Below are 24,744 nucleotides of genomic sequence, written 5' to 3'. Positions count from 1 at the left end.
GCGCTAACCAGTGCCAACCCTGCGACGAGCATCGTTTCGCTTCTGTCGGCACAAAGCAAACGTCAAACCCAAACTGTCAAACGGTAAAAAGATGGTCGCTTGCTTCACGCGTTGCTCGGGAAAGTCGCGGTGAAATTTTTCGCGAAAATCGTTCATTTTTGCGGGTAATTTCGGGTGAAAAGTGCTCCGTTCGAAACCGGATCGTGTCGCGAGTGTTTCAAAGCTGATTTCCGCCACTTTTGCCACCATTTAAAGCGCTTATTCGGGACTCAAAGTTGGTGTTGCAAATTTGCATGGTGTCACACGAACACAAAGTGGGCTGAAAATGTTGGACTAGCGCTGACGGGACGGGACGCAGCATAGAGTAACAAAAAAAAAAAAGAGTGTGAAATTTTTTTAATTTTTGCCAAACTAGTGTAGCGCAGAGGATGGAGTTTTCCCAACCTCCGCCGGACCCGATGGCGGGCCCAAACTTTGCGAATCCGCCGCCGACGACGCGGATCCTGAGCTATCAGGGGCCGCAGCAGCAGCAAAAGCAGCACGGCTTCTACCACCACCGGCCGTACCATCACTTTAATGGGTTCCGCGGTGGGCCGCCCATGACGCAGGACGACTTTGACGGCAAGCGGCTTCGGAAGTCGGTGATGCGGAAAACCGTCGATTATAATGCGTCCATCATTAAGGCGCTGGAGGTAAGAAGGGGAAGGGGTGGAAGGGTGGGCCAAGAAGAAGAGGCAAATTTGCAGGGTGGCACCTGGAACTGATGAAAAAAAATAAATAAGGTGCTACAAAATTTATACGAATGGTGCAACATGGCAACAGTTCTAGATTTTTTTTTAAAGATCCTATACAATTTTGAAACACAATCAGTGCTGAAAATGTCAGGGGTCATGACGCGAAAATCGGCGACGCTGACACGAATTTTTGAGATCCATTCACTGAACCGCAAAACCGTGACATAAACAAACCCAGCGCAGTCGTGAGTGCCCTAGCTCATTGAGCAGCTGCAATGCGAGGCAGTAGTCGACCAACGCTCATTCGACGTTGCACGCACACATATAAAGAAACAAGTTTTTACACAAAAAGTTCGTATTTATGCGTGGAAATGTAATGTTGAATATAAGTTATGGTTGTTTTAAGTGTTTTGCACAGTCTACAATCATTCAACTGTTTGAAAATAGTCAAAATAGTGTTTAAAGAGGATTTTACGAGTCATTCATATGACACGAATTGAGTGAGTGTAGCTCATTTTTTCATGTCTCTCATTCTCCTGCAGCCGACCGGCACAAGTCAGGCGGCAGTGGTTGAATAGACACAGTAGGCTTGCAGTCACATGCTAGCAGTGAACTGACATTTTGGTTTGCTTCATGTGTACGCTAGGTTGGAAACTTTTTGCAGGCCTGAACACAATAGCTTGCAGGACCTTTTAAAAAATAAGATACATAGTTTTCAAATTTGGTCCTAAAAGCCCTATGAAAAAATGTATGTACAACGGTAAAAAAACACGATTAAAAATCTTATAATTTTTTTTTTCATTCTAGATTAAATTTTCAGAAGGTCCTATCTGCATAGCAAACCCATGACTCATACGTTGTTCTGAAGATTTACTCTAGATTTTAATCACTGACGTACTGACGTGGCATCGTGGCACGACAGACTGGGCCAAACATTCAATATTACGCCCTTTTAAAATGTGAGTCTTGGTTTAAAATTTTTGAAAATATTTTTTTCGAAAATATCGGAAAATTTCACGAATGTTTCATATTTTAACATTGTAAACCGGACCATTAGTTGCTGAAATATCGGCATTAGAAAGTGGTGGGTTGTTTGGGTGAGACTTAGAAAACATCAATTTTCCTGTTTTTAAACCTTTGCATGGCAATATCCCAGCAACTAAGGGTCGTATCAACAAAGTTCAAAAAAGCAAAATATAGAGACTTTTCTCAGTTTTACAAAAATATCTTTTCCAAAAGTGGTCAAAAATGTGCACTAATTTGAAAAAAATGACATCGAAAAATGAAGTTAAAAAATTAAAAAAAAAGTATTAATAAAAAAAATCATAACTTGGTCAAAGATTTTTTGCACAACCTGGAAATTTCTAAAAAGTTGGCATTTGTTGTCCCATAAAACATATCAAAAAATAAAAAAGATTAAAAATAGTGTTTTTTAGCAAATCAAGTTTTAGTGCCAAAAAGTGAAATTAAAAATCACCAAAAAAAAATGTACCGTGTATAATTTTTTTTCAGTGTAGTCCATATTCATACCTACATCATTGTCGAATATAAATACCAAATCAATCAAAAAATTCCTTCAAAAGATACAGATTTTTGAATTTTCATACATCATTTTTGTATGGACAGCTGCCAAATTGGTATGGAAAATTAGATGGACAAACTAATGATGCAAAATGGCTTCTTTGGGCATACCGAAGGCACCAAAAAAGTTTCAGTCGGATTAAAAAATACAGAAATAATTGAATGACCGAAATCTGAGAGAACTGCTCATGTAACAAAATGGGTCAATTTTGTGGGCAATTTAGAACATGGTGTTCCAAATACGATCCAGACTCGATTATCCGAAGGCTTCGGAAAAATTTCACTTCGGATAATCGAACACAAATTTTTTTTTTTTTCGTTGTCTTATTTTTGATTGTCGAGCTTATGTATGACCCCTAAACAACGCAAAAGTGATTTAGAATTTTTATTTCCAAAATGGCAGCCAATAAGATGGCGGTAATGAAACATTGAAAAAAAAAATATTTGTTAGGCAATCAACTATGTATTTAAATTTGACTAAAATGTGGTCGCAGAACTCGAATTCAATGTTAAAAAAAAGAAAAAAAAATGTTTGTGATTCGATTATCCGAAAAAAAAATTAGTAGCAGCATTTTTCGATGTTAAATCAAATTTGCAATTTGAAATTTTGATAAAGTGCACCGTTTTCATGTTATAGCTTCAATTGTGCCCTTTTCTTTTTCGTGGTTAAGGAACTTTCTATGTTATAAAGTGAACTTTTCATACATTCTTAACACCAATTCACTTCAAAACAACGTTTGGTTTACGTTTCACCAAGGATTTCTGCTGAAAAAAACTTCGTCGAAACACAATATTTAACACGGTCCCGCGGATGCTGTTCAGTAAACTTTTGAAGAATTTTTATGTTTCACATACCTTATTCTCACCATTCGATCACTAAACTTCACCAATTAACATAATATCCGCTAAATTCCTCATTATTTATAACTGAAAAAAGGTCCCATAAACATCATTCAAAACAACAATCAGGTGACAGCGCTTAAGTGCCCTTTCAGTTCTCTTCGAAATTGCATTTAGAAAGGGCCCATTATGAACAACAGAAGGACAGTTAAAAGGGCCCAATAACGAGATTTTTTTTAAATTATGAGTTTTATTGCGAAAATCAACATAAATTAAGAAGCATTAAAGCAGAGTTGAGGATAATGATGTGTTTTAGCGTATCATAAGTAAAAATACCATCAGTCAAGCTTATTTTTTAAATAGGAATTGAAACAAGTTGTCCACTTTTTGCAAGCGATTTTCTCGAATCGCGGGTTTTGGTTTTGTGCCCTAATGAAATGTTTGGCTCGACTTTGGTGAGGATGTTGTATCCCATCAGCGTTCGCCCTCCCTAAAATGTTTACCCTCCCCATATAAATGACATCGGCCGAATCTCCCGTATGCGGGGAGAAAACACCATTTATATATCGAACCTCAAGCAACAAAAATCTTACCAGACAAGCACCGAAAATAATGATCAACTTCAATATTTCACTCAAACTTCATCCAGAAGGTTTTTTAGATACCTTTGTAATTAATTCTTTTTTTTATGACCTTTTAAATTTTCTTTTAACGTTTCAAGTCATTTATTATTTTTCCTTCTTTGTTTCCTGAAAATCTGAAAACCGTAATCGTATTATTTGGGCACCTACCCTCACCCCCATACTCGGAATAATCCCTCTATTTTTTCCCCCTTTTTTAATTTTTTTAAACATGCTTGAAAAGTGGTCGTCTTAATGCTTATTTTTAATTATAAATGATTTATACATCTTTCTACTATTTCACCATCATCTGTATATTTGTTTAACAAATTATTCTTGACACATATCAATTGCTAAAAACCTAAAGATTTTGTTAACCCAAAAAGATGCCCCTTTACCCCTTTAGCATAGGGGGATGGCGTCGCTATTTTTAGACCACGTTTTCCACTTTTTCTCATCGAAACCGACTACTTTATCGACTTCATTTTGCTGGGCGAGATAGGACGCCGTCTATTTTTAGACGATGACTCAGCACTTTTACACTCTTGCGCTTAAAAAAACCAGGTGGCAGCACGATGTAACGCCACGTCCCTATTACGACTGAGTAAATTCCAGATTTATTTGTAGTTCTTCAATTTATCGTGTTGTAATATGACACCCCACATACCAAGCCGGGACCGTGGTGTAGAGGTAAGCGTGGTTGCCTCTCACCCAGTCGGCCTGGGTTCGATCCCAGACGGTCCCGGTGGCATTTTCGAGACGAGATTTGCCTGACCACGCCTTCCGTCGGACGGGGAAGTAAATGTTGGCCCCGGTCTTACCTCATTCCTGATATCCCACTTCTTTTATTAGTGTGTGTAGTTCGAGTTATGGTTTGATTATTGTCTTTTTATGTCCATCGTTCGTACAATCTCATGTTTATTTTATTTTATTTTTTTCTTATCACTTGAATAACCATTTCTTCAAATCCAGGTGCTGAAAATATTCTATTCATAACTAAAAAAGAAACATTTCTCGAGTTTTTTTTGATTAGGTCCTATAAACATATGAAAGACAATGGTTTATTGGTCCTTTTCAAAAAAACTCTGGATTTATACATTTACACACAAATTAGCCAAGTTCAATGTACAGTATCCTAAGCTGGCGCTCGTATTCGCCTTTTTCGAATTGGAAAAGGGCAGTCTCAAGCCCTCCGTCCATCCCACTTTTCGATGGGTTCGGGGTCCCAGCCATGCGGAGGGCAACTAATGGTCCAATTTTAAATGCTAAAATATGAAACATTTGTGAAATTTTCTGATCTTTTCGAAAAAAAACCTTTTTTTTAATCAAGGTTAACATTTCAAAAGGGCGAAATATTTAATGTTTGACCCTTTTGAAATGTTAGTCTTGATTTTAAACTTTAGGGACGACATTCGAAAGAAACGACGACTGTTGGTATCCAACTGATCCACGAAGCGAAAAAAATCACCGGGCTCCAGGCGGGACTTTAACCCGCAACCTCCTCATTAGTACTGATGTCTCAAGCCACCTTAGTTGTACGTGTGACAATTTGGTATCTTTTCCAGCCTGAGAACAGTAGATTAAGATTGCTTTGTGTTCAGTCGGTATCGTCATCATCGTCGTCTCTTGATTTAAAAAATAAGGTATTTTTTCGAAAAGATCACAAAATTTCACGAAGGTTTCATGTTTTAGCATTGAAAATCAGACCATCAGTTGCTGAGATATCGACATTAGAAAATGGTGGGTTGTTTGGGTGAGACCTAGGTCGTGCGAGCTGTCAGTTATGGTCAAGGTACATACAAAATTATGGTATGCCAGATATTGAAGTGATATCATGTAAATTTTATCATACTTTTTATGTTTTTAAAGGGGCTGAATTTATTAACTATGAACTTATTTATGATCATATTTAAATGCGCAAAAAGGGTCCTTTCGGAAGCTAATAACTATTCAGCAAAAAATCCTAAAAATATGGGGTCTTAAAGAAAGTTGTTCAAAATTTAATAAAGCGTATAAGTTATATCTGAGAATTGATAAAGACTGGACGACTATTGAGCCCTCCACAGATAAAAAACTGAAACAGTTGCTTTTCTCCATACATTTTGACAATTTTTCCCATACAAACTTCAAGCGATTAGAGGGAGGGGTTCCCGTGGTCAGAATGAGCTCAAATTTGGAATTTTGCCTAGTGATGGGTCATTCTTTGACTTCAGGGGGTAGCCCCGAGAAAGCCCGGATTTGGACCACCCTAGTGAAACTGAAGCTAAAGATAAAAGACACCACCGGGGATTGAGTGTACAGAGGAATTTGCCATCTACAATGCTCGTATCTCTCTCCCTGATTCGCAGACTCGCACCTGGCAACGCGACTACCGGGACCGGCGTGCCCTGCAACCGGAGAGCATCTACCTGCCGGAGATGTTGCCACCGCCGAGCTACATGGACAATCCCATCAACGCCGTCACGACGCGCTTCGTCAAAACGGCCACCAACAAAATGCGCTGCCCGATCTTCACCCTGGCGTGGACTCCGGAGGGCCGCCGTCTGGTGACCGGTGCCAGCTCCGGCGAGTTTACCCTCTGGAACGGGCTCACCTTCAACTTTGAGACGATCTTACAGGTAAGGCTGCGGCGTTGAGTTTCGATTGGATTCTCGGAGTGTGGTTGTTATTAACCTTTTGTTTCTCCCCTTTTTTTTTGCCGACAGGCTCACGACGTGTCCGTGCGGACCATGGTTTGGTCGCACAACGACAACTGGATGGTGACGGGCGACCACAGCGGCTTCGTCAAGTATTGGCAGTCCAACATGAACAACGTCAAGATGTTCCAGGCCCACAAGGAGCCGATCCGTGGAATCAGGTACTACTGCGAGCGCTGTTGGTGCTGGCGCTGCTGCTGCTACTGCCGGCGTCGTCGTCCCCGATGCGACCGCTGCGGAGCTGCCAGTTTCTTGTACCACCTTACGATCCTTCTTCTGGTCACGATTAAGTATACCATTTTTATTCTCTTGATGATATGCGCTGCCCCTGCTCTTCGGTTGGTTACCGCAAAAATAATAACCGATCTACAGTTACTTGCTGGTTCGTTTGTTCTTGCCTTGGTCCCAAATGAGAAACTGTTGCACAATAAAAGCGTCCCAGACTTCGTCCCTGTCCCCCCGAGTCTCTTCCAAAGCTTTGAAGTGGGTATCTTTTACTTTATGTTTGAATGAATTTTAGATTCATTCGTGAATTATTGAACGATTTGATTCTTTTAATATTGGCTATTTTATGCTGATATTAAAAAAATACATTTGCAAATATTATAACTTATAACCCACCAATTTCTTTAAGAATTGTCAAAACATTTCTTGTTGAGAGAATCTCTAACCTCAGAACTCTCTCAAACAATCGCTTATTCTGCAATTTGATTTTGCATTTGAGCTAAAGGGTTGCATTCTCCTGTTATAAATTTGCAATTTTGAAAGGAGTAGAACGACTGAAAAGAAATTTCTTTCATCACACCAGGGATGAAATAATCGCAAAAAAAAACAATTTCGCTTGCGAACTTTCTTCACCCGCGAAAGAGAGGGGAGGCAAATCACGCAAAAGAAAATCGCTCTCGAAACTCTACAAGAAAATCTCTCTGCTGATGATTTTTTTGTGAATTTCCTTGTCAGAACCACTTGATAATATTTATTTCACTTTGTTTACACACATAGCCCATCTACAAAATGTGACAGGTCATTATCGACGTGTGACGTTACACTTGCAAGTGTAGTAGTGAAAAGGATGTTTCACCGAATAATCAAGATGATGTTTTTTTTAGATTCTTTTTACCGATCTTTCGTGCGCGAGAGAGGAGAGCCATGCTCTCTTCGGATGTTTTCTCTTGATGAACGTCCAGAGATTTTCTTTTGATGATGATTATTCCATCGCTGCATCACACTAACCAATTTCAGATTTAATTAATTGTTAGTGTTTGTTTATATTGTGTTTTGTTGTTAAATTAATATTAACAATGTCTTTTTTTTATTTGTTGAGCATTTGACCTTGAAAAAGTCAAATAATTTACAATTCACTAATTTTTGTTCCATTTTTGACAACATGAAGTAAAATGTTTAGTTGGAAAAATTTGATTTAAACAATGGTAGATTTGAAGTTCTGCATGATTTAACTTCTTACGGTAATCTCAAGAAAACTAATTCTTATAATGTCTATTGATGACGCACTTAAAATTTTATATGAATTACTCATCATCTACAACTGAAAAGCTAGCCTTTTCAGCTCCAACCGTGTCCCTATAAAATAAATATTATTCTGAAAGCTGTCCTTCCTGACTTACAATCCGAAAACAGAATCGAATAAAGACCTTTACTCATCTCAATAAAGAACTGCTAGTGTTTAGGAAACCAAAGCGTGGTGATAAGAAAATCTGTGATATTTTCAAGACTGAAATAAATATATCTGTTCTAGATTATGTATTGGAAAATTTTAAAAAGTATCTATTTTTGTAAACGATTTTAATAAAGCAACAAATAAAGAATTCAGTTAAAGTCCCGTCTCTAAAAAAATAAAAAAAACTTTTGTTCCCCTCTTTCATCATTGAACGTAATAAACAGACTTCAAGTTGCAAAATACTTTAAACTCGGGCTTTTCATTTACTCAAATTTCACGCGCCTCAAACCGACCCGAAATAGCAACCAAGTTGAAGGTCCGATATTCGCCGATTCTCAATTCCTTGCTCTACTTTTCCGTTGCCCTTGATTTCAGTATGAGAGAAGAAATAAAGAGATTTTTTGTTGTGCTAGAATTTGACTCAAACCCAACCCTAATAAATAACTTTCGAAAAAAAAAACCCCGTTCAATCTGTTGGATTTGGACACCCGCGCAGCATCCCAGGCACGGACGGACCAGCGGCAAACAGCAAGAAAACACCACGCGTTGTTGTAACGATTTTTTGTTGTTGTTGTTTACTTTGGAAATAAAATAAAACATGAAGAGAATAAAACCATGGTCCCTGCCCCCTGCTCCCCTTGAAATAAAGAACCATTCGTCTGTACCAGAACGCGATCTCCCCCCATGAAATAAAGCTCACGCAAGATATCTTCTCAACCCATTTCTCCCGCAACTTCCCCCTCACCCGCCACTTTTAGCTTCAGCCCAACGGATTCAAAGTTTGCCAGCTGCAGCGACGACGGAACGGTGCGCGTTTGGGACTTTTACCGGTGCCAGGAGGAGCGCGTCCTCCGAGGTATGTTGGCGTTTTCCTCATCGTTCGGTGGAATAATGGATGTTTGGCAAAACTTTACTCTACTTTTATTTCTAACTAGTTTCTAAAAAATTGCTTGTATAAGAAAAAGAAAACCCCACGGCCAGTTGAAAGTTTGCTCAAAGTTGCTCCGTCTGACGATCTAATTAATTTCAATAAATAAGAAAAAGTCGTGGGAAAACTAGACTCCTGAGGTATTCTCTGCAAGTGTTGAAAAAAAGGTTGTTATCCATACGAAATGGTCGATGTCCTGATAACCCTGCCCACAGTCGTAGGGGCAGGGGGGGGGGCAGAATGGGCCACCCTTGGTTTTGGGCTTTAGATTGGGTTTAGACCAACTGTAAGGCAAGGGTCTTATAAAGGACGTCAAATAACATCACCATACCGAAAACGATGTTTGAATTCATTGTATTTTTCGAATTATTCGCAAAAATTCAAATTTATTGACAAAACCACGCAAATGTTGTTTATTTCGAGGTTCTTAAATAAGCTTTCTCAAAAGTTAGATTGTTTGAAAAAGTTTGTTCAATGTTTATAATGTTACCAGGAGCTATTACGAAGGTAATCAAACAACAACGGAACCTTCAAATCATTTAGAGGCTTGGTGGTGGAAGTGTTAAATTAAAATCCACTTGGGGGGCAGAATGGACCACCCTTTTCCTGCCTTATAAAAACAATCAAAAGTTATGAAATTTTGGTTAAATGGATTATGTCGCTCCTGGTAGGTTCACAAATCATGTTTAATGCTACATTAGTTGATTTTTAGTTGTTTTGATGCTTATTTGTAAAAATAGTGTCTTATTTCAACATATTAAAACTGTTTTCAAAAATGTTTGTTTTGGTAAGTGACTTTTTTCATAAAAGTGGCCTAACTTCATGGAAACAATGTTAGAAAGGTCCCTTAAGTCATTTATTATCTCCCTTCAACGTTTTATTAGACAAAATGGCTTGTTTTCTAAGGTGGTCCATTAGGGTGTAATATGGTTGTATGGAAAAAAATAAAGTTGTCTAAATTTAGCGAGCACAGCAATTTTTCAGTTCCTTTTGGGGTCCTAAACAACTCCCCAAAGTTTGGGAACGATTGGTTTAGTCCTCACTTTGCGCAAAGCGATTCAATTTTCCATATTAATTTGTATGGGAAAAACCATTTTTTTGGATTTTGATATTTATAAAATCCACGTTTCACGCTGTACTAAAACCGGATTCTTATTCGGATGCTCTGGAAGGTGCTCTACAACTTTCCCCAAGAGAGTATGGTGCTAACTTGCTCCTAAAAAAAGATACAGCGTGTTCAAAACTCGTCTAAAACGTGTTATTTGCTCGAAAATCACGTTTTAGACGAGTTTTGAGGACGCTGTATCTTCTTTCAGGGACAAGCTAGCACCATACTCTCTTCGGGAAAGTTGTAGAGCACCTTCCAAAGCATCCGAATATGAATCCGGTTCTAGTACAGCGTGAAACGTGGATTTTATAAATATCAAAATCCAAAAAAATGGTTTTTCCCATACAAATTTATATGGAAAGTTGAATCGCTTTGCGCAAAGTGAGGACTAAACCAATTGTTCCCAAACTTTGGCGAGTTGTTTAGGACCCCAAAAGGAACTGAAAAATAGCTGTGCTGGAAAATCGATTTTGATATTACACCCTAGTATTCCATTCTGCCCCGCACCCTGGAAAAGTAGTCGAAAAACTTTTTTTTTAATTACATCAAAAATAGTTGTAGGCTTAAAAATTTTCATCAGCCAATAAAACATTGAAGGGAACATCCCAAAGCATAAGCCTACTACACTGAATTAAAAAATTGTATGTTTTTGGTGCATTTTTCTTAGGCGGGCCATTCTGCCCCCCTGCCCCTATAAGCTTGTATCACTATGTTGATATGTTGATACGATATAGATGAGGTTTGGACACGGGTTTGATATAAGGCGGAAAATCATTCTGGTCAATCCACGCTTCAGGCTTTGATTGACACCTTCGGATGGATGGAGTCAGCCCATCGACCTTCTTTAGTGTCGTCGTTCCCTTGTGCTGCTTGCCAGATTCGAAGCGCACGCTCCCTCATAAAACTGTAACGGCTAACTGGGCATTTCGAAGATGTCACCCTAATGCAGCCTAGTGCACCTTCTAAAACTGGCATTTACTAGAATAGTACCTTGATTTGGCTGCCCAAACCTTAAACCAAACGACTAAGGCTGTTAAGTTTTCGCGAAAACACTGGTTTTCCTCCAGTTTTCTAGAAAAATGTACTGCATTTTTTTTTTGGTTTTCCTGAAGAATCACACAATTCCGAACCAAACTGCATCGTTAACTCAAAAGTGATGAAAATGCTTTAGTAAAAAAAAAGTAAATTTAGCCCATGACCCATGAAGAGAGAGTATCGGGCCGAATTTACAAAACGGATTCAGTGGATATTTCTTAGCTTAATGTTAACATGTTAAGGTTAATGTTAACATTCCATAGGTCGCCTTCCCTGAGGTGTCGTGATAAGGTCCAGCTTGTGACTTTGCACTTACCTTCCCTTTACTAAGCAATCGATTCCAGAAGGGAAAAGATCACCAGTTGTGTTGGTCCGAGCCGGGATTTGAACCCCGATCTACCGCTTACGAGGCGGAAGTGTTACCCACTAGGCTACGTGGCCCAGACAAATGGACAAATGAAAATGCTCTAGCTTCTCGGAATGATGTCGCGGAAATCTGAATTGCTCTCACCGAGCAGGATTTACATAAATCTTTGCTCTCTCTTCTGGAAATACCTACTAGATCTACACATACATTTTCGCTAGCCATCAAAATTTGCGTTGTTTTCTTGAAAATAGACTCACAGGAACATTCAGCAGAAATCCGCAAAATCGCGAAGATTTTTAACCACCCAAGGAATACAGTCACCCCACATATTCGGAACGGTTTGTTTGGCCAATGCTTAAATGATGCTTAAAAAAAATCATGGAAAATCGATAACTAAAAATCATTATTCGCTTTTTATTTGTTGTGATCATTCGACTGATGTGTTGGTAAACGAGCTTTTAATGCTTAATGTAAATCTCCTTCTATCGGATGGGGAAGTAAAACGTCGGTCCCAGCCTTGATTGTTGTTAGGCCGTTAAGTCATTCCAGGTAAGGGAGTCGTCTCCCTCCTATAAAGACAAACATCACACCAAACCAAACCTGCTCCGGTGGCATCGCTGGTGGCGGTTGAACTCGCAATCCAAAGGTCGTCAGTTCGTACCCTGCGGTGGAAGGTTCCTTGGAGTAGAAAGAGGTTTGGGCGCCCCCTCCCCATTCAAGCCTTCGGACTTCTAGGTTCGTTAACATATTTTCAACAAAATAATTACTACAAACGCTTAAACCAAGAAAGTTTAAGGTGACCTATAGTTTTGTAAATAGTTTGATAATTTTTTGCTGGAATTTTCAGTTAAAATGAGGTGTTTCGTATCGTATTCGTAATAGTCTTGAGATGCAGTATTTTATTAAAAAGATCATCTTTTACTAGTGGATTAGCAAGAGAACGGCCACAACAAGGTTCTAAAAATAGTAGGGTCGAAAAACAAGTTGTATTTGGTATCCTATCGACAATTTACCACAAAAGTGTTCCGAGTTTGTGGGTGTTCCGAATATGTGGGATGACTGTACTTGATTTGCCATAATAACCGATTTTCAATGGGCAGTTCTGAAGTCAGCAACAGGCTTAAGTTTAGATGGCAAAAATCAATATTTTCTCTCATCTTTGCCTTCCTCACCTCAAAGAGGAAAGGCTATAAAATCACTCGAAAATTCTTAATTTGACCTCCTAGACCCACCTTCACGTATACATATCGACTCAGAATCAAATTCTGAGCAAATGTCTGTGCGTGGGGTTAGTTGTTGATCAAAATAATTGCACTCGAATATCTCGGTGATGGCTGAACCGATTTTGTCCGTTTTGGCCTCATTTGATCCGTCTTGGGGTCCTATAAATCACTTTTTATAAAAGGTGATGTTTGGTTAAGTACTTCAACACTTATTCTTTAAAAAAAACTATTTTGACTAAAGTCCAGAAGATTGTAAAAAGGGTGGTTTTTGTAAGAAACCCAGTCATGCTATACATTATACGAGCCAAAAATATTGAAAATCTGACAACCCTATCAAAAGTTATTAGCAATTAAATGATATTTAAACCCTTTGTTGAGGCCGGATTTCAGATATTTTGGCTAAAACGTTGTCCGAATCTACCATACAAACCATCGTTGGATGGGTAATTAAAGGACATATCCAACGAGCCTAAAAGATTAAAGATCTGACAACCATATCGAAAGTAATAAGCACTTAAAAGTTTAATTCATAAATTTTTTTTAGGCTGGTTTCAGATATTTAGATAAAAACGTTGTTTCGAGCTATCATGTGACCCATCGTTGGATGAACAACCAAAAACCTTTCTGATGAGCCTGAGAAATTGAAGATCTGGCAACCTTATCAATATTTATGAGTAGTGAAGTGAATAAGACAGAACATTGAAAGATTTAAGATGAATTTTCTATAAGTATAAATATGAGGAAGCCGCCAACCAACTTCAGGTGGATTTAGTAATGTTTATTGTTTTTGTTAAATACAGAGGATTTACAATACAAATAAGTAAACAAAAGAATTATTTTTTTTTTCAATCCGAGTAGCGGTAGCTTTTGAAGCGACTTCGGCTTCTGAAAATGTTGCGACTCCGGCTTCTGGAGATTCAGTGACTCCGACTCCAGCTCTCCAAAAAGACACGATTCCACCGACTCCGACTCCAACAACAACTCTTATACAAAATTGCTGGATATTATTTATCAACCTATCCTAAAAAAATATACATTTAATTAAAAGGTAATATACTTATTGAAATTAACTTCCACCTTTTCTTTAAATTAAATTAATTGACATCCCAGTTTACGGGTTTAACCCTCTAACGCCCATGGTTACTCCAGAGCACCACTAATTTTTGGCTTCAAAATTAAATTTCTATTCAACCATGCATTTTTTCAAACTGGTCAAAATGCATTAGTTTATATAGAATGTTAACTTATAACCATTAAAATTTCTTCTAATTTGGTCGATCAAATTACGAGTAATGTAGAAAAACGTAAAAAATCTCGATTTTGCTTTGGGTGGGAAGGGGTTAACAGCTGTATCTCTAGGACGATCTCCATCAATGTAGATTCAAAATCAATACATGAACCAGTTTCAGAATTAATATCATTTCATTTGTTTTTGTACTCGAAAATATTGCCAAAAATATCTTGGGTGAATTTCATTTAGGCGCAACAACCTGTTATTTTCACGCAAGATTTTTATTTTTAGATACATTTCGTCGCTCACCTTTTAAATAGCGCAACGCAACATGGCGCTATTTGGAATATTAGCGAAGATTTGAGAGTTTAATAAACAGCTTTAAAACGACATGGATTAAAATTTTAATCTAAAAAACGCAAAGAAAAAACGTTCAGAAAGTTTGACAGTTTGCTTTGCTCGTGGCAAAATTTTGAACTTAAATCGTCTCTCAATCAGTAAAATCATGAAATATCTTCATGAAACTTTCGGGAGTGATTGAAAATCATCTTTCAAGTGGATTTAATATTTTTTTTGGAATATGATTTTTTGTGATTTTCTACATGTATGTAACCCCTTAAGTCCCATATTGGAAATTTTTCTTGAGATTCGTCCGGTCTCCGGATCAAATGTAACAAGAAACATCGAAATCGGTTTAAAATAAGCCACGCAGTTGAAAGTAGCATATTTTACATTTTGGATCACCTTGAGACTGCAAGTGTTAATATTACTTCAAAAGGCTGTATTTTTGATATTTTGGATAATATTTGTAAATATAACTTTATAAATGTGAGGAAGACACCAACCACATAAAGGTGGATTAAGTATTAAGTATTTTCTAATGTTTTTTTCAACAATCAAAGGAAGATGTAAAATGTACAGAAATAACTTGCATTTTTCTTATATGTGAAATGGATTGATTGAAACCAAAATTACTCGAATCGAATATTGATACAGCTGAGTGAGGCTAGCACCTAAACTCCCAAGCTCGAGAAAAAGGGGGGCATATGGAAATTTCGCCTTTTTCTCGAGCTTGGGAGTTTAGGTGCTAGAAAAGGTCGTTCCCACCGTTCAAACTGGATGGATCCAGTCACAGTGTCTCGTCCACATACGGTCATCTCACAAATTTGGAACTGTTATGAGTTGTTGTAAAAAATAAATTTACACAATGATTTGCATTATTCGTCACAACCCCAAGAGTATTCCCATGGGTGTACTTGTGACACATTCCGGCGTTGCAACGTCACGAAATGTTTCACTTTTTTTTTCGAAAAATGTCTAGATTGATATTAAAACTAATCCTAAAGTTAATTTTTATTGACACATTCTGCCGTGACGTTACCCGTTGTTCTGAAATTGATGTTTCTTTTTTCAGTTTTTGGCTATAACTTGGAAATTTGAAAGGAAACACCTTAATATCATTACAGATTCTGAAAGTACTTTAAATTTGCCATAAGAATCAACTTTGGGTTGAAGACTTTACGTTTTGGTATTTGTTCTATGAGCGAATATGTAGCGTGACGATACAACGGTGGAGAATTTCATTTTTTGAATATTTTATATGAGAAAATTTGTTTATGTTAAAAATAAAATTAAGTTATTTCAATTTATAAAACTAATTAATACGCATATGAGTCAAAGTTTTTTTTTTTAATTTTTGAAAAATGTTCGTCATTATATTGTTAGAGAACAAAAAATGACATAATTCCCACAGTTTTCTTCAAAAAACCTTCCAATCATTTGGTTCAAGTTCGAGGGGTGGTCGAACATTTTATGACTTAAGAAAATCGATTAAATGATGGTGACTTAAATTGCAAAAATGGCTAATATGCTCAAAAATGGCATAACTGAAAAAGTCACAGTATGGAGAATTTATTTGGAGTTTCCGACCGATCGAGCTCATATTTGGGATTTAGGCTCAGTTAAATTTGAACCACCCTTATGCTTATGTTTTCAAGTTATTGAATTTTGTATGGTTTTGTGATAAATTGAAAGAGCTTTACTGCCGTTCTACGCATTATTGTCCCATGTTTTTTTTGACGATTTTACTGGGATTTATATTATTAAATCTTTTTTTTTCTGATGGCATTAGGCCTATCCTACAACCTCCAATGATTTTCATTTGTCTGTTTGGTATTATTCAGATTTTCATGTCACTTTTTTTTACGGGTCGCAAATTCGCGATTTTTTAGATCAGTGTTAAGTCTTAAGGCGGGTTCATGAGGTCGCATGTATTGAAAATGCCAGTGCCAAACATTTATTATTCCACCGGGTTCGTCGTTTCAATCTCAACTAACTCCCTAGCCCCTGCTAATCTTTTTCTCGCTCACTCCCAGGTCACGGTGCGGACGTCAAGTGTGTCCACTGGCACCCCCAGAAGGCGCTGATCGTGTCCGGCAGCAAGGACAACCAGCAGCCCATCAAGCTGTGGGACCCCAAAAGTGGCCAAGCACTGGCAACACTGTAAGGAATAACCGAAATCCTTTTTTAAAAGTTCGTTGAGTTAATTCAAGTCCCCCCGTTTCAGGCACGCCCACAAGTCGACCGTGATGGACCTCCGGTGGAACGACAACGGCAACTGGCTCGTGACGGCCTCGCGTGACCATCTGTTGAAGCTGTTCGATCTGCGGAACCTTAGCGAGGAGGTGCAGGTGTTTCGCGGTCACAAGAAGGAAGCGAGCGCCGTGTCGTGGCATCCCGTGCACGAGGGTCTGTTCGCGTCGGGTGGTTCGGACGGGTCGATTCTGTTTTGGAATGTTGGGTGAGTTATTTTTTGGTTTGTTTCGTGTTGGGATAGTTATGAAATGTTTGTTGTTACAGCACGGACAAGGAGGTCGGAGGAATCGACAACGCGCACGAAAGTATAGTGTGGACGTTGGCGTGGCACCCGTTGGGCCACATTCTGTGCTCCGGGTCGAACGACCACACGATCAAGTTCTGGACGAGGAATCGGCCGGGTGACCAGATGAGGGACAAGTACAATCTCAACACGCTGCCGGCGAGTTTGGCCGGGTTGGACGAGTGTGAGCTGGATGACCACGTGGCCATTCCGGGCATGGGACCTGAGGATAAGATCGACATGGCCGACAGCTTGGGAACGAACAACAACGGGGTCATTCCGGGGTTGGACTTTGCCAACGTGACCAACTTTAACGATAAAATGCGCGAGAAGAAGATTCCGTACAGCAAACCGATTCCGCGAAACTTCCAGGCCCAGTGGAACGAGGCCAACAAGTACGATGATCACCACGTGGCATCGGACGAGATCAAGGACGTGATATCGCAGATCGTGGAAAGCAATCCGGGTGTGGCGCCGCTCAAGAAGATGGCCCCGTCGGCGATCATCGTGTACGACCGGGTGATACAGGTGCAACGTAAGTATCTTCACTTCGAGAGTGGCTCCATAATGACAGCCATAATCCGCGAAAAATCGGGAAAAAGTTGGGAATCTCAAGCAAACATGTTTGAAATTTATTTTCAAACTCTTGAATAATTTTGTAACATGTTGTACAATTCCCAAAGTAATTTCACAACTTCACAACTTACTTTAAATTTAAAATTCCTCCTCATGTTTTATCTCTTTGAGTATGAAATAGTAGTTTATGCAACAAGTTGCAAAAAGAAGATTTTTTCAGCACGAGTTGTACATTTATCCAACGAGGTTTACCGAGTTTTGCAACGAGTTGCTGAAAAGTAGAACTTTTCTGCATTTATTTTGAAAAGTGTTGCTATTCGATTATGTTTGGTACAGAAAAGTAGGCTATTTCGTCGTTCAAGAATGACAGGAAAAGTAAGTAGTTTAACGACGGAATTGCAAAAAGGCTGTTTAAGACATTTAGAAAATATATTGGATGATTATGATAATGCATATGGCAAATATTTCTATAAAAAAAGGTGCAGGTGGTTATGTTCTACATGACCAACATGACAAAGAACTTTGTACAAAACTCCTAAAAAATATTCTATTTTATTTTATATTGCCCCAAGTCGTATGGTTCGATTAATGTCCCCCCGGTAGAACCTTCCCGAGGGCACTGGCCACTCCGGGTGTGGCCAATCCGGTCAAAATGGCCATTTTCATTACCAGTTTCAAAAACCATAAATTTTGATACCCATATTGCCCCAAGTCGAATAGTTCGATTAATGTCCCCCCGGTAGAATCTTCCCGAGGGCACTGGCCACTCCGGTTGTGGCCAATCCGGTCAAAATGGCCATTTTCATTACCAGTTTCAAAAACCATAAATTTTGATACCCATATTGCCCCAAGTCGTATGATTCGATTAATGTCCCCCCGGTAGAACCTTCCCGAGGGCACTGGCCACTCCGGGTGTGGCCAATATCCTATAAATGTGGTCCCAAGCCCATTGCCCCAAATCATTCTGGTCTGGTGACCGTCCTTACAATCTTCATAAGAACAGAATTCCTCCCAATTTAGTGCACAAACTGTGTCTTTCAATGTGTGCGTGTGTGTGTGTGAGCAATAAAATTACCACCGTGGATCCGCCTTTGTCGAAACCTCGTAAGGCACTGAAATTTTCTGAGGCTATCTGTTAGCTTAAATAGTTCGCATGAAATGTGGCAACAGTGGTGATACATTCTCGCGTGACAGTTCCACGAAAACAGGAGAGGAGGCAAAATTTGCTAAGTGCTCTCAGCCAATCAGCAGCCGGAATTTTTCCTGCATTCATTTTTTATTTTCATCTTAAGAGGCAGTATTTGTAGATTCTGCTCGGTTTGTTCTAGAGGTCGTATCGAGGTGCTCCGATTTGGACGAAACTTTCAGGGTTTGTTTGTCTATACATGAGATGAACTCATGCCAAATATGAGCCCTCTACGACAAAGGGAAGAGGGGTAAAACGGGCATTGAAGTTTGAGGTCCAAAACACATGAAAAATCTTAAAATTGCTCGCATTTCCGTAAAACTTTATCAATTCCAACTCTCTTAGATGCATTCGAAAGGTCTTTTGAAGCCCTTCAAAATGTGCTATAGACATCCAGGATTGGTTTGACTTTTTCTCATAGCTTTTGCAAATTACTGTTAAAAATTGATTTTTTTAAAACCTTAATAACTTTTGGCAACAGCCTCCAACACCCATACTCCCATAGGTCAAAAGATAGGGAATTTCATGGACTATAAGCCTACGGTATTAACTTTTTGGCCAATCGCAGTTTTTCTCATAGTTTTACGATTTTTCTAGAACAAACATTTTACAATGTTAGTTTTTGCCCTGTAGGCCTCCATAGCGGCACTTTTTGATCTCAATTTCGACATATTCGGAATCCTCGGTCAATTTCACGTAAGTTAGAAGTATTGGAGTTGTAATTTTGATTTAAAAAATAATTAAATAAAACATTTTTGAAAAAAGAAATAGATCTTATTTACCCTATGATCAATACGTCAAATGCTGTATCAAGTAGGCGAAAACTTGTTTTACCCCTAATCCGACAAAATGCTAAATAATATTTTAATTAATTCAAAATGGCATTTTTTCCAATCAAATTTAAAATTCCAACACCTCAATCTAATGTAAAATTTTCTGAGGATTCCGAATATCACGAAATTGAGACCAAAAAGTGCCGCTATGGAGGCCTACAGGGCAAAAACTAACATTGTAAAATGTTTGTTCTAGAAAAATCGTAAAACTATGAGAAAAACTGCGATTGGCCAAAAAGTTAATACCGTAGGCTTATAGTCCATGAAATTCCCTAACTTTTGACCTATGGGAGTATAGGTGTTGGAGGCTGTTGCCAAAAGTTATTAAGGTTTTAAAAAAATCAATTTTAACAGTAATTTGCAAAAGCTATGAGAAAAGTCAAACCAATCCTGGATGTCTATAGCACATTTTGAAGGGCTTCAAAGACCTTTCGAATGCATCTAAGAGAGTTGGAATTGATGAAGTTTTACGGAAATGCGAGCAATTTTAAGATTTTTCATGTGTTTTGGACCTCAAACTTCAATGCCCGTTTTACTCCACTTCCCTTTGTCGTAGAGGGCTCATATTTGGCATGAGTTCATCTCATGTATAGACAAACATCCCCTGAAAGTTTCGTCCAAATCGGAGCACCTCGATACGACCTGTTTCACATCGGTGAAAAACTCGCTCTTAACTTTTGAATGCTTTAACAAAGTTTTATCAACTTTGTGAGGTAGTCTACTTGCAATTTAAGACTTCCCCTTTCGTTTGGTGGATAAAGCATGCAGATTGCTTGAATTGGGTGGAAGATATAAGCGTTTAAACAATTACACAAATCGTTACACTTTCGCTTCGCGAAATTTTGGATTGACACCCGTAGACAGTGCCCTTAGGACAAAGTTCTTTGTCAAAATTATATGTCAAAGATTTTTTTTTTTTACTAAATTTATCAAACAATCAAAAAGGTAACATCAAACTTCAAGACTGATACGGAGCTCGGAAGGAACGCAAAACTCCATATAAAAAAAAAACGCCCAAGAAATGGTTAAGGGAAAGGTCACGAAAAGATTTGAATGCGACTGAAAATTACAAACGAATCAATAACCAGAGGGAAAAGCCTAACAATTACGTGAAATTGTCTGGCAAAAAAGTAGATACAGTGAAACCTCTTTTTACGCGGTGGCGTTACGCTTTTTATTTCGTCGATTTCTCTGGAACGACGCAACATTTTTGCAATCTTTCAAAAACAATTTGTAGGTTTTGTTCAGCTCTACAGAATGCTTTTTGAAGCTTGCAAAAATATTGTGTAGTTTAAGAGCAATCGACGAAACAAAAAGCGTAACGCCACCGCGTAAAAAGAGGTTTCTCTGTATAGGTATTCAAATTATTGCGACTGAAATTTATAAATTCAAAAATTTAGTTCAAATAAAAAAATAAATCAGAAATTTAGTAATTTTAAAATAAATTTTAAAATTCAAAAATATGAAATTTGGAAAGTTCAGAACTTCAAAAAATCAAATATATATTTAATATTGCTACAATTGAAAACTTTATTTCAAAATATTTAATGAATCAAAAATTGTAATAATTCTTAAATTTAAAATTCTAAAGTCAATGTTCTAACCTAAAAAATACTCCAAAAATGTCTGATTTTCTGGCGGAAATTAAGAATTTAAAAATATAAAAAAAATCAAGATTCCCTTATGTAGTAATTTGATAGTTTAAGCATTTAAGAATTTAAAATTTAGGATTTTGAAAATTAAATTAAAGAATTTGAGGATGGGTTTGAAAATTACAAAAATAGTTTCTTCAAGAACTAAAAAAAAATGTTTTAAAGAATTTTTGGTTTTTGTTTTTATTCAATTTAAATTTGTGGTCAGTTCTTAAATGTTTGAATATGTTTTATTTTTTTTTATTTCGGATTTTGAACATCTTGCTCTTTAAAAAAAAAACAAATACATATTTAATATTGCTACAATTGAAAAATTCAAATAATTATAATTTAAAAAAACAATAAGAATCAAAAATTGTTATAATTCTAAAATTTAAAAGTCATTGTTCTAGTCTAAAAAAATACTTCTAAAATGTCTGATTTTCTGGCGGAGATAAAGAATTTTTACAATATATAAAATAAAGATTTCTCAATGTAACAATTTGAAAATTTAAGAACTTAAGCAAATTTTACAATTTAAGATTTGAAGAATTTGAGACTTGATCTGAAAATTAAGAAAAATGTTTTTTCCAGAACTCCAATTTTTTTTAAAATTTTTAGTTTTTGTTTTTATTTAATGTTAATTTTTTGTCAGTTCTTTAATTTTTGAATTTGTTTTTTTTTTAATTTAATAATATTGATTTTTTTTTATGTTTTTCTCCCAAGAAGCTCAAGCGCGCGCACGTGTCACGGAAAGAATTCGCAACATTTCTTGACTGCGTTCCTTCCGATCTCGGTACTTAGCTTTGAACCTCACCAAAGTTAATGAAAAACCAATATGACAGTAATTTCAACGATTATGGCCAGCGTAAAGTTATAATTCTGTTTCATTTTGTCACATTGCCTAAAACTGTGAAAAAAAGAATGCCAACCTGAGTTTTGTGGTCAATATTTTTAAATGTTAAAATTAACGTAACTAAACGTAAAATATCTTGAAATTAATTTTTTGCAGCTTTAATATTTTTTCATTAACGTACTGAAACGTAAAAAAGTTTTTAAATTTTTTATTCATTTAGACACATTTGGCTTTTATCAAAAATTCCTCCAAGGCCTTCAAGAAGGGTACAACCAAGGGTACAACCAGCATTTGGATGAATTTTGGTGCAAAAATTCGTAACATTAAACTAAATACAGAGCATTAGAGAGTGATGATCAATTTTCTTTATTAAGTTATACAAATATGTTCAAAGAATTTGTCTCTTCAAACATTTCGCATAAAATTATTGATAAAATTAGAGCTTATCAAAACATTTAAATACCAACATATCTGTAAATCAACTTTGATTGAAAATTAAATTCCTAGATATTTTGAAATACGAATAATTACCAGAATCCATATTTATGCAGTATACCTCATGTCCGCTTCTCATTTTCAGCGGGATCTGAGCTGGAATCCGTGACGCTGGAGGGACCGGAAGCGCTCAACCGGTACATCATCATGGGTCGCATACCGGAGCTGCACGACATGATCCCACCGATCACCGACGATGAAATTCTCCAGATCGAGCAGAACGGGTTGGATATTTTCGCGAGCCGGGCCAAGCTGGACATCGATCCGACCTTCATCTACAACAAAACCACCAAGATTGAACCGACGGAACCGCCGGAAGCTACCGAACCCCTACTTTCGTCCACATCGCTAATGAAACGGCGAACTCCACCGCCAACAGCGCCCGATCCAACGGCGGGCATTCCCTCGTTGCTTCAGCTGGACATTAACCCGCCTCCGGACGTACGGTTCAACACGGATGAACTGGAGGACGAAATCGCCCTGCGGAACAGCAAAAAGGGTCGCGAGCGGGAAAAGCAAAAAGAGAAGGAACGTCGCGAGCAGCAGGAAGAGATGAAACTTTGGGCCGAGCAGAACGAGTGCAACTGGGACGACGATGGTGGTGGCCTCGGCGGTGGCGACGACAGACCCACGTTCAAGTCTCGGGACCGATCACCGATCGACAGCCACAACAGCAACAGCAATGGCAACTGGTCGACGTACGATCGCGACACCGGCGGAGACACGCTGGCCACCGGCGGCAGTTACCACAGCGCGGACAACAGCCGCGACAACGCCAACAGTCGGGACGGGTCCGGCTTCGGCGGCAACAACTTTGGCAGCAACTTCAACCAAGGCGGCGCCGGCGGCTTCGGTAACACCTTTAGCGGTGGTCCCAACAGCTTCAACCAACCACCAAACAACCGGCCAAACAGTTACAATTCCGGACCGCCCACCAACTTTGGCCAAGGTCCCAACAGCTTCAGCCAAGGTCCGCCCTACGGTCAAGCACCGCCCAACTTCAACGGACCACCGCCAAACTTCAACGCCGGTGGTCCACCGCCCAACTTCAGTTCCGGACCGCCGGTCAACTTCCCGCCCGGCAACTTCAACTCGGCACCGCCCGGAAATTTCGGCAACTTCAACTCCGGACCTCCACCTCCGCCGCCAAATAACTACAACAACAACAACTTCAACAACGGTGGTGGTGGTGGCGGCGGGAACAATTACGGTGGTCCGGATCACGGCGGAAACGACGATTGGAACAGGGGGGGAGGTCGTGGCGGCGGTGGTAGGAATAACATGCGAGGGGGTGGGCGCGGTAATCAGCGTGGTGGTGGGGGCTTCCGAGGGGGCAATCGGCGGAACTAAGGCTTTTTTTCTAGCGAATAAAACATGTTTTTTTGAATAAGAGAGCGCGCGCGCGTGAGTGTCGAGTGACGAATGTGGTGTACAAATAGTTTCGATTTCGCGAGGGAAAATTTACGAAAATTGTTTGTAGAAAATTATTATTGAATGGGCGGGAGGAGGGCGAGAATCGTTGCCTGGAGTGTGAAAATTTATCCGATAAGAATAAAAAATGTATGTAAGCAGCATGTTGTTTTATTTGCGGTTTCCTTTTTTCACGTTAAACATCACAAAACACTCAAGCAATATGGTTATGCTACCAAAAATAAAGTGGAAATATTTTAAGGAACGCGGTCAAGATAAATTACCACAATATACATGTTATATGAAGGATACGGAGGAAATCAAAGGGTGGTTACAACATTCCCAAAATCAAATCCGCGAAAACCGCGCCATAATTTTTTTTCCCAGAATTTCAAAAAAACTCAGTTTTTTTTAAAGTAAAGTAAATCTTTCCCTGTTCCTGAGGGGAACACCCGTGAAGAGTATCGGGGCCGGCATTTACAAAGCGGATTCAGCGACAGTTTATTAATCAACTTAATGTTAACATGTTAAGGTTAATGTTAACATTCCATAGGTTGTCTTCCTAAGGTGTCTTGATAAGGTCCAGTTTGTGACGTTACACTACTTTCCCTTTACTAAGCAATCGAATCCAGAAGGGAAAAGATTACCAGTTGTGTTGGTCCGAGCCGGGATTTGAACCCCGATCTACCGCTTACGAGACGGAAGCGTTACCACTAGGCTACGTGGCTCGGTCTAGTACTAATTAACTATAAGCACGTGGACACCTTAGGGGGGCGGGGGTTTGGCGATCGTCCACTTCCCATACAAAAAAGATTTTATTTGTATGGAAGTTGTCCAC

The 24,744-nt window shown here is 38.6% G+C and overlaps 1 protein-coding gene across 1 annotated transcript; it reads left to right on the top strand.

The window, feature by feature from the left end:
- The first annotated feature begins 79 nt into the window (after positions 1 to 79).
- On the top strand, positions 80 to 24,067 carry LOC6039809 (pre-mRNA 3' end processing protein WDR33). Its single transcript, XM_038265809.1, has 8 exons — positions 80 to 692; positions 6,124 to 6,393; positions 6,481 to 6,632; positions 8,908 to 9,005; positions 16,417 to 16,543; positions 16,608 to 16,841; positions 16,901 to 17,454; positions 22,582 to 24,067. The coding sequence occupies exons 1-8, from the start codon at positions 429 to 431 to the stop codon at positions 23,844 to 23,846; spliced, it is 2,964 nt and encodes a 987-aa protein (XP_038121737.1). The 5' UTR covers positions 80 to 428; the 3' UTR covers positions 23,847 to 24,067.
- Positions 24,068 to 24,744: the final 677 nt, after the last annotated feature.

This window comes from Culex quinquefasciatus, chromosome 3, assembly GCF_015732765.1.
Source record: "Culex quinquefasciatus strain JHB chromosome 3, VPISU_Cqui_1.0_pri_paternal, whole genome shotgun sequence".
Classification (NCBI taxonomy): domain Eukaryota; kingdom Metazoa; phylum Arthropoda; class Insecta; order Diptera; family Culicidae; genus Culex; species Culex quinquefasciatus.
This window is presented reverse-complemented; position numbering and strand designations above follow the sequence as displayed.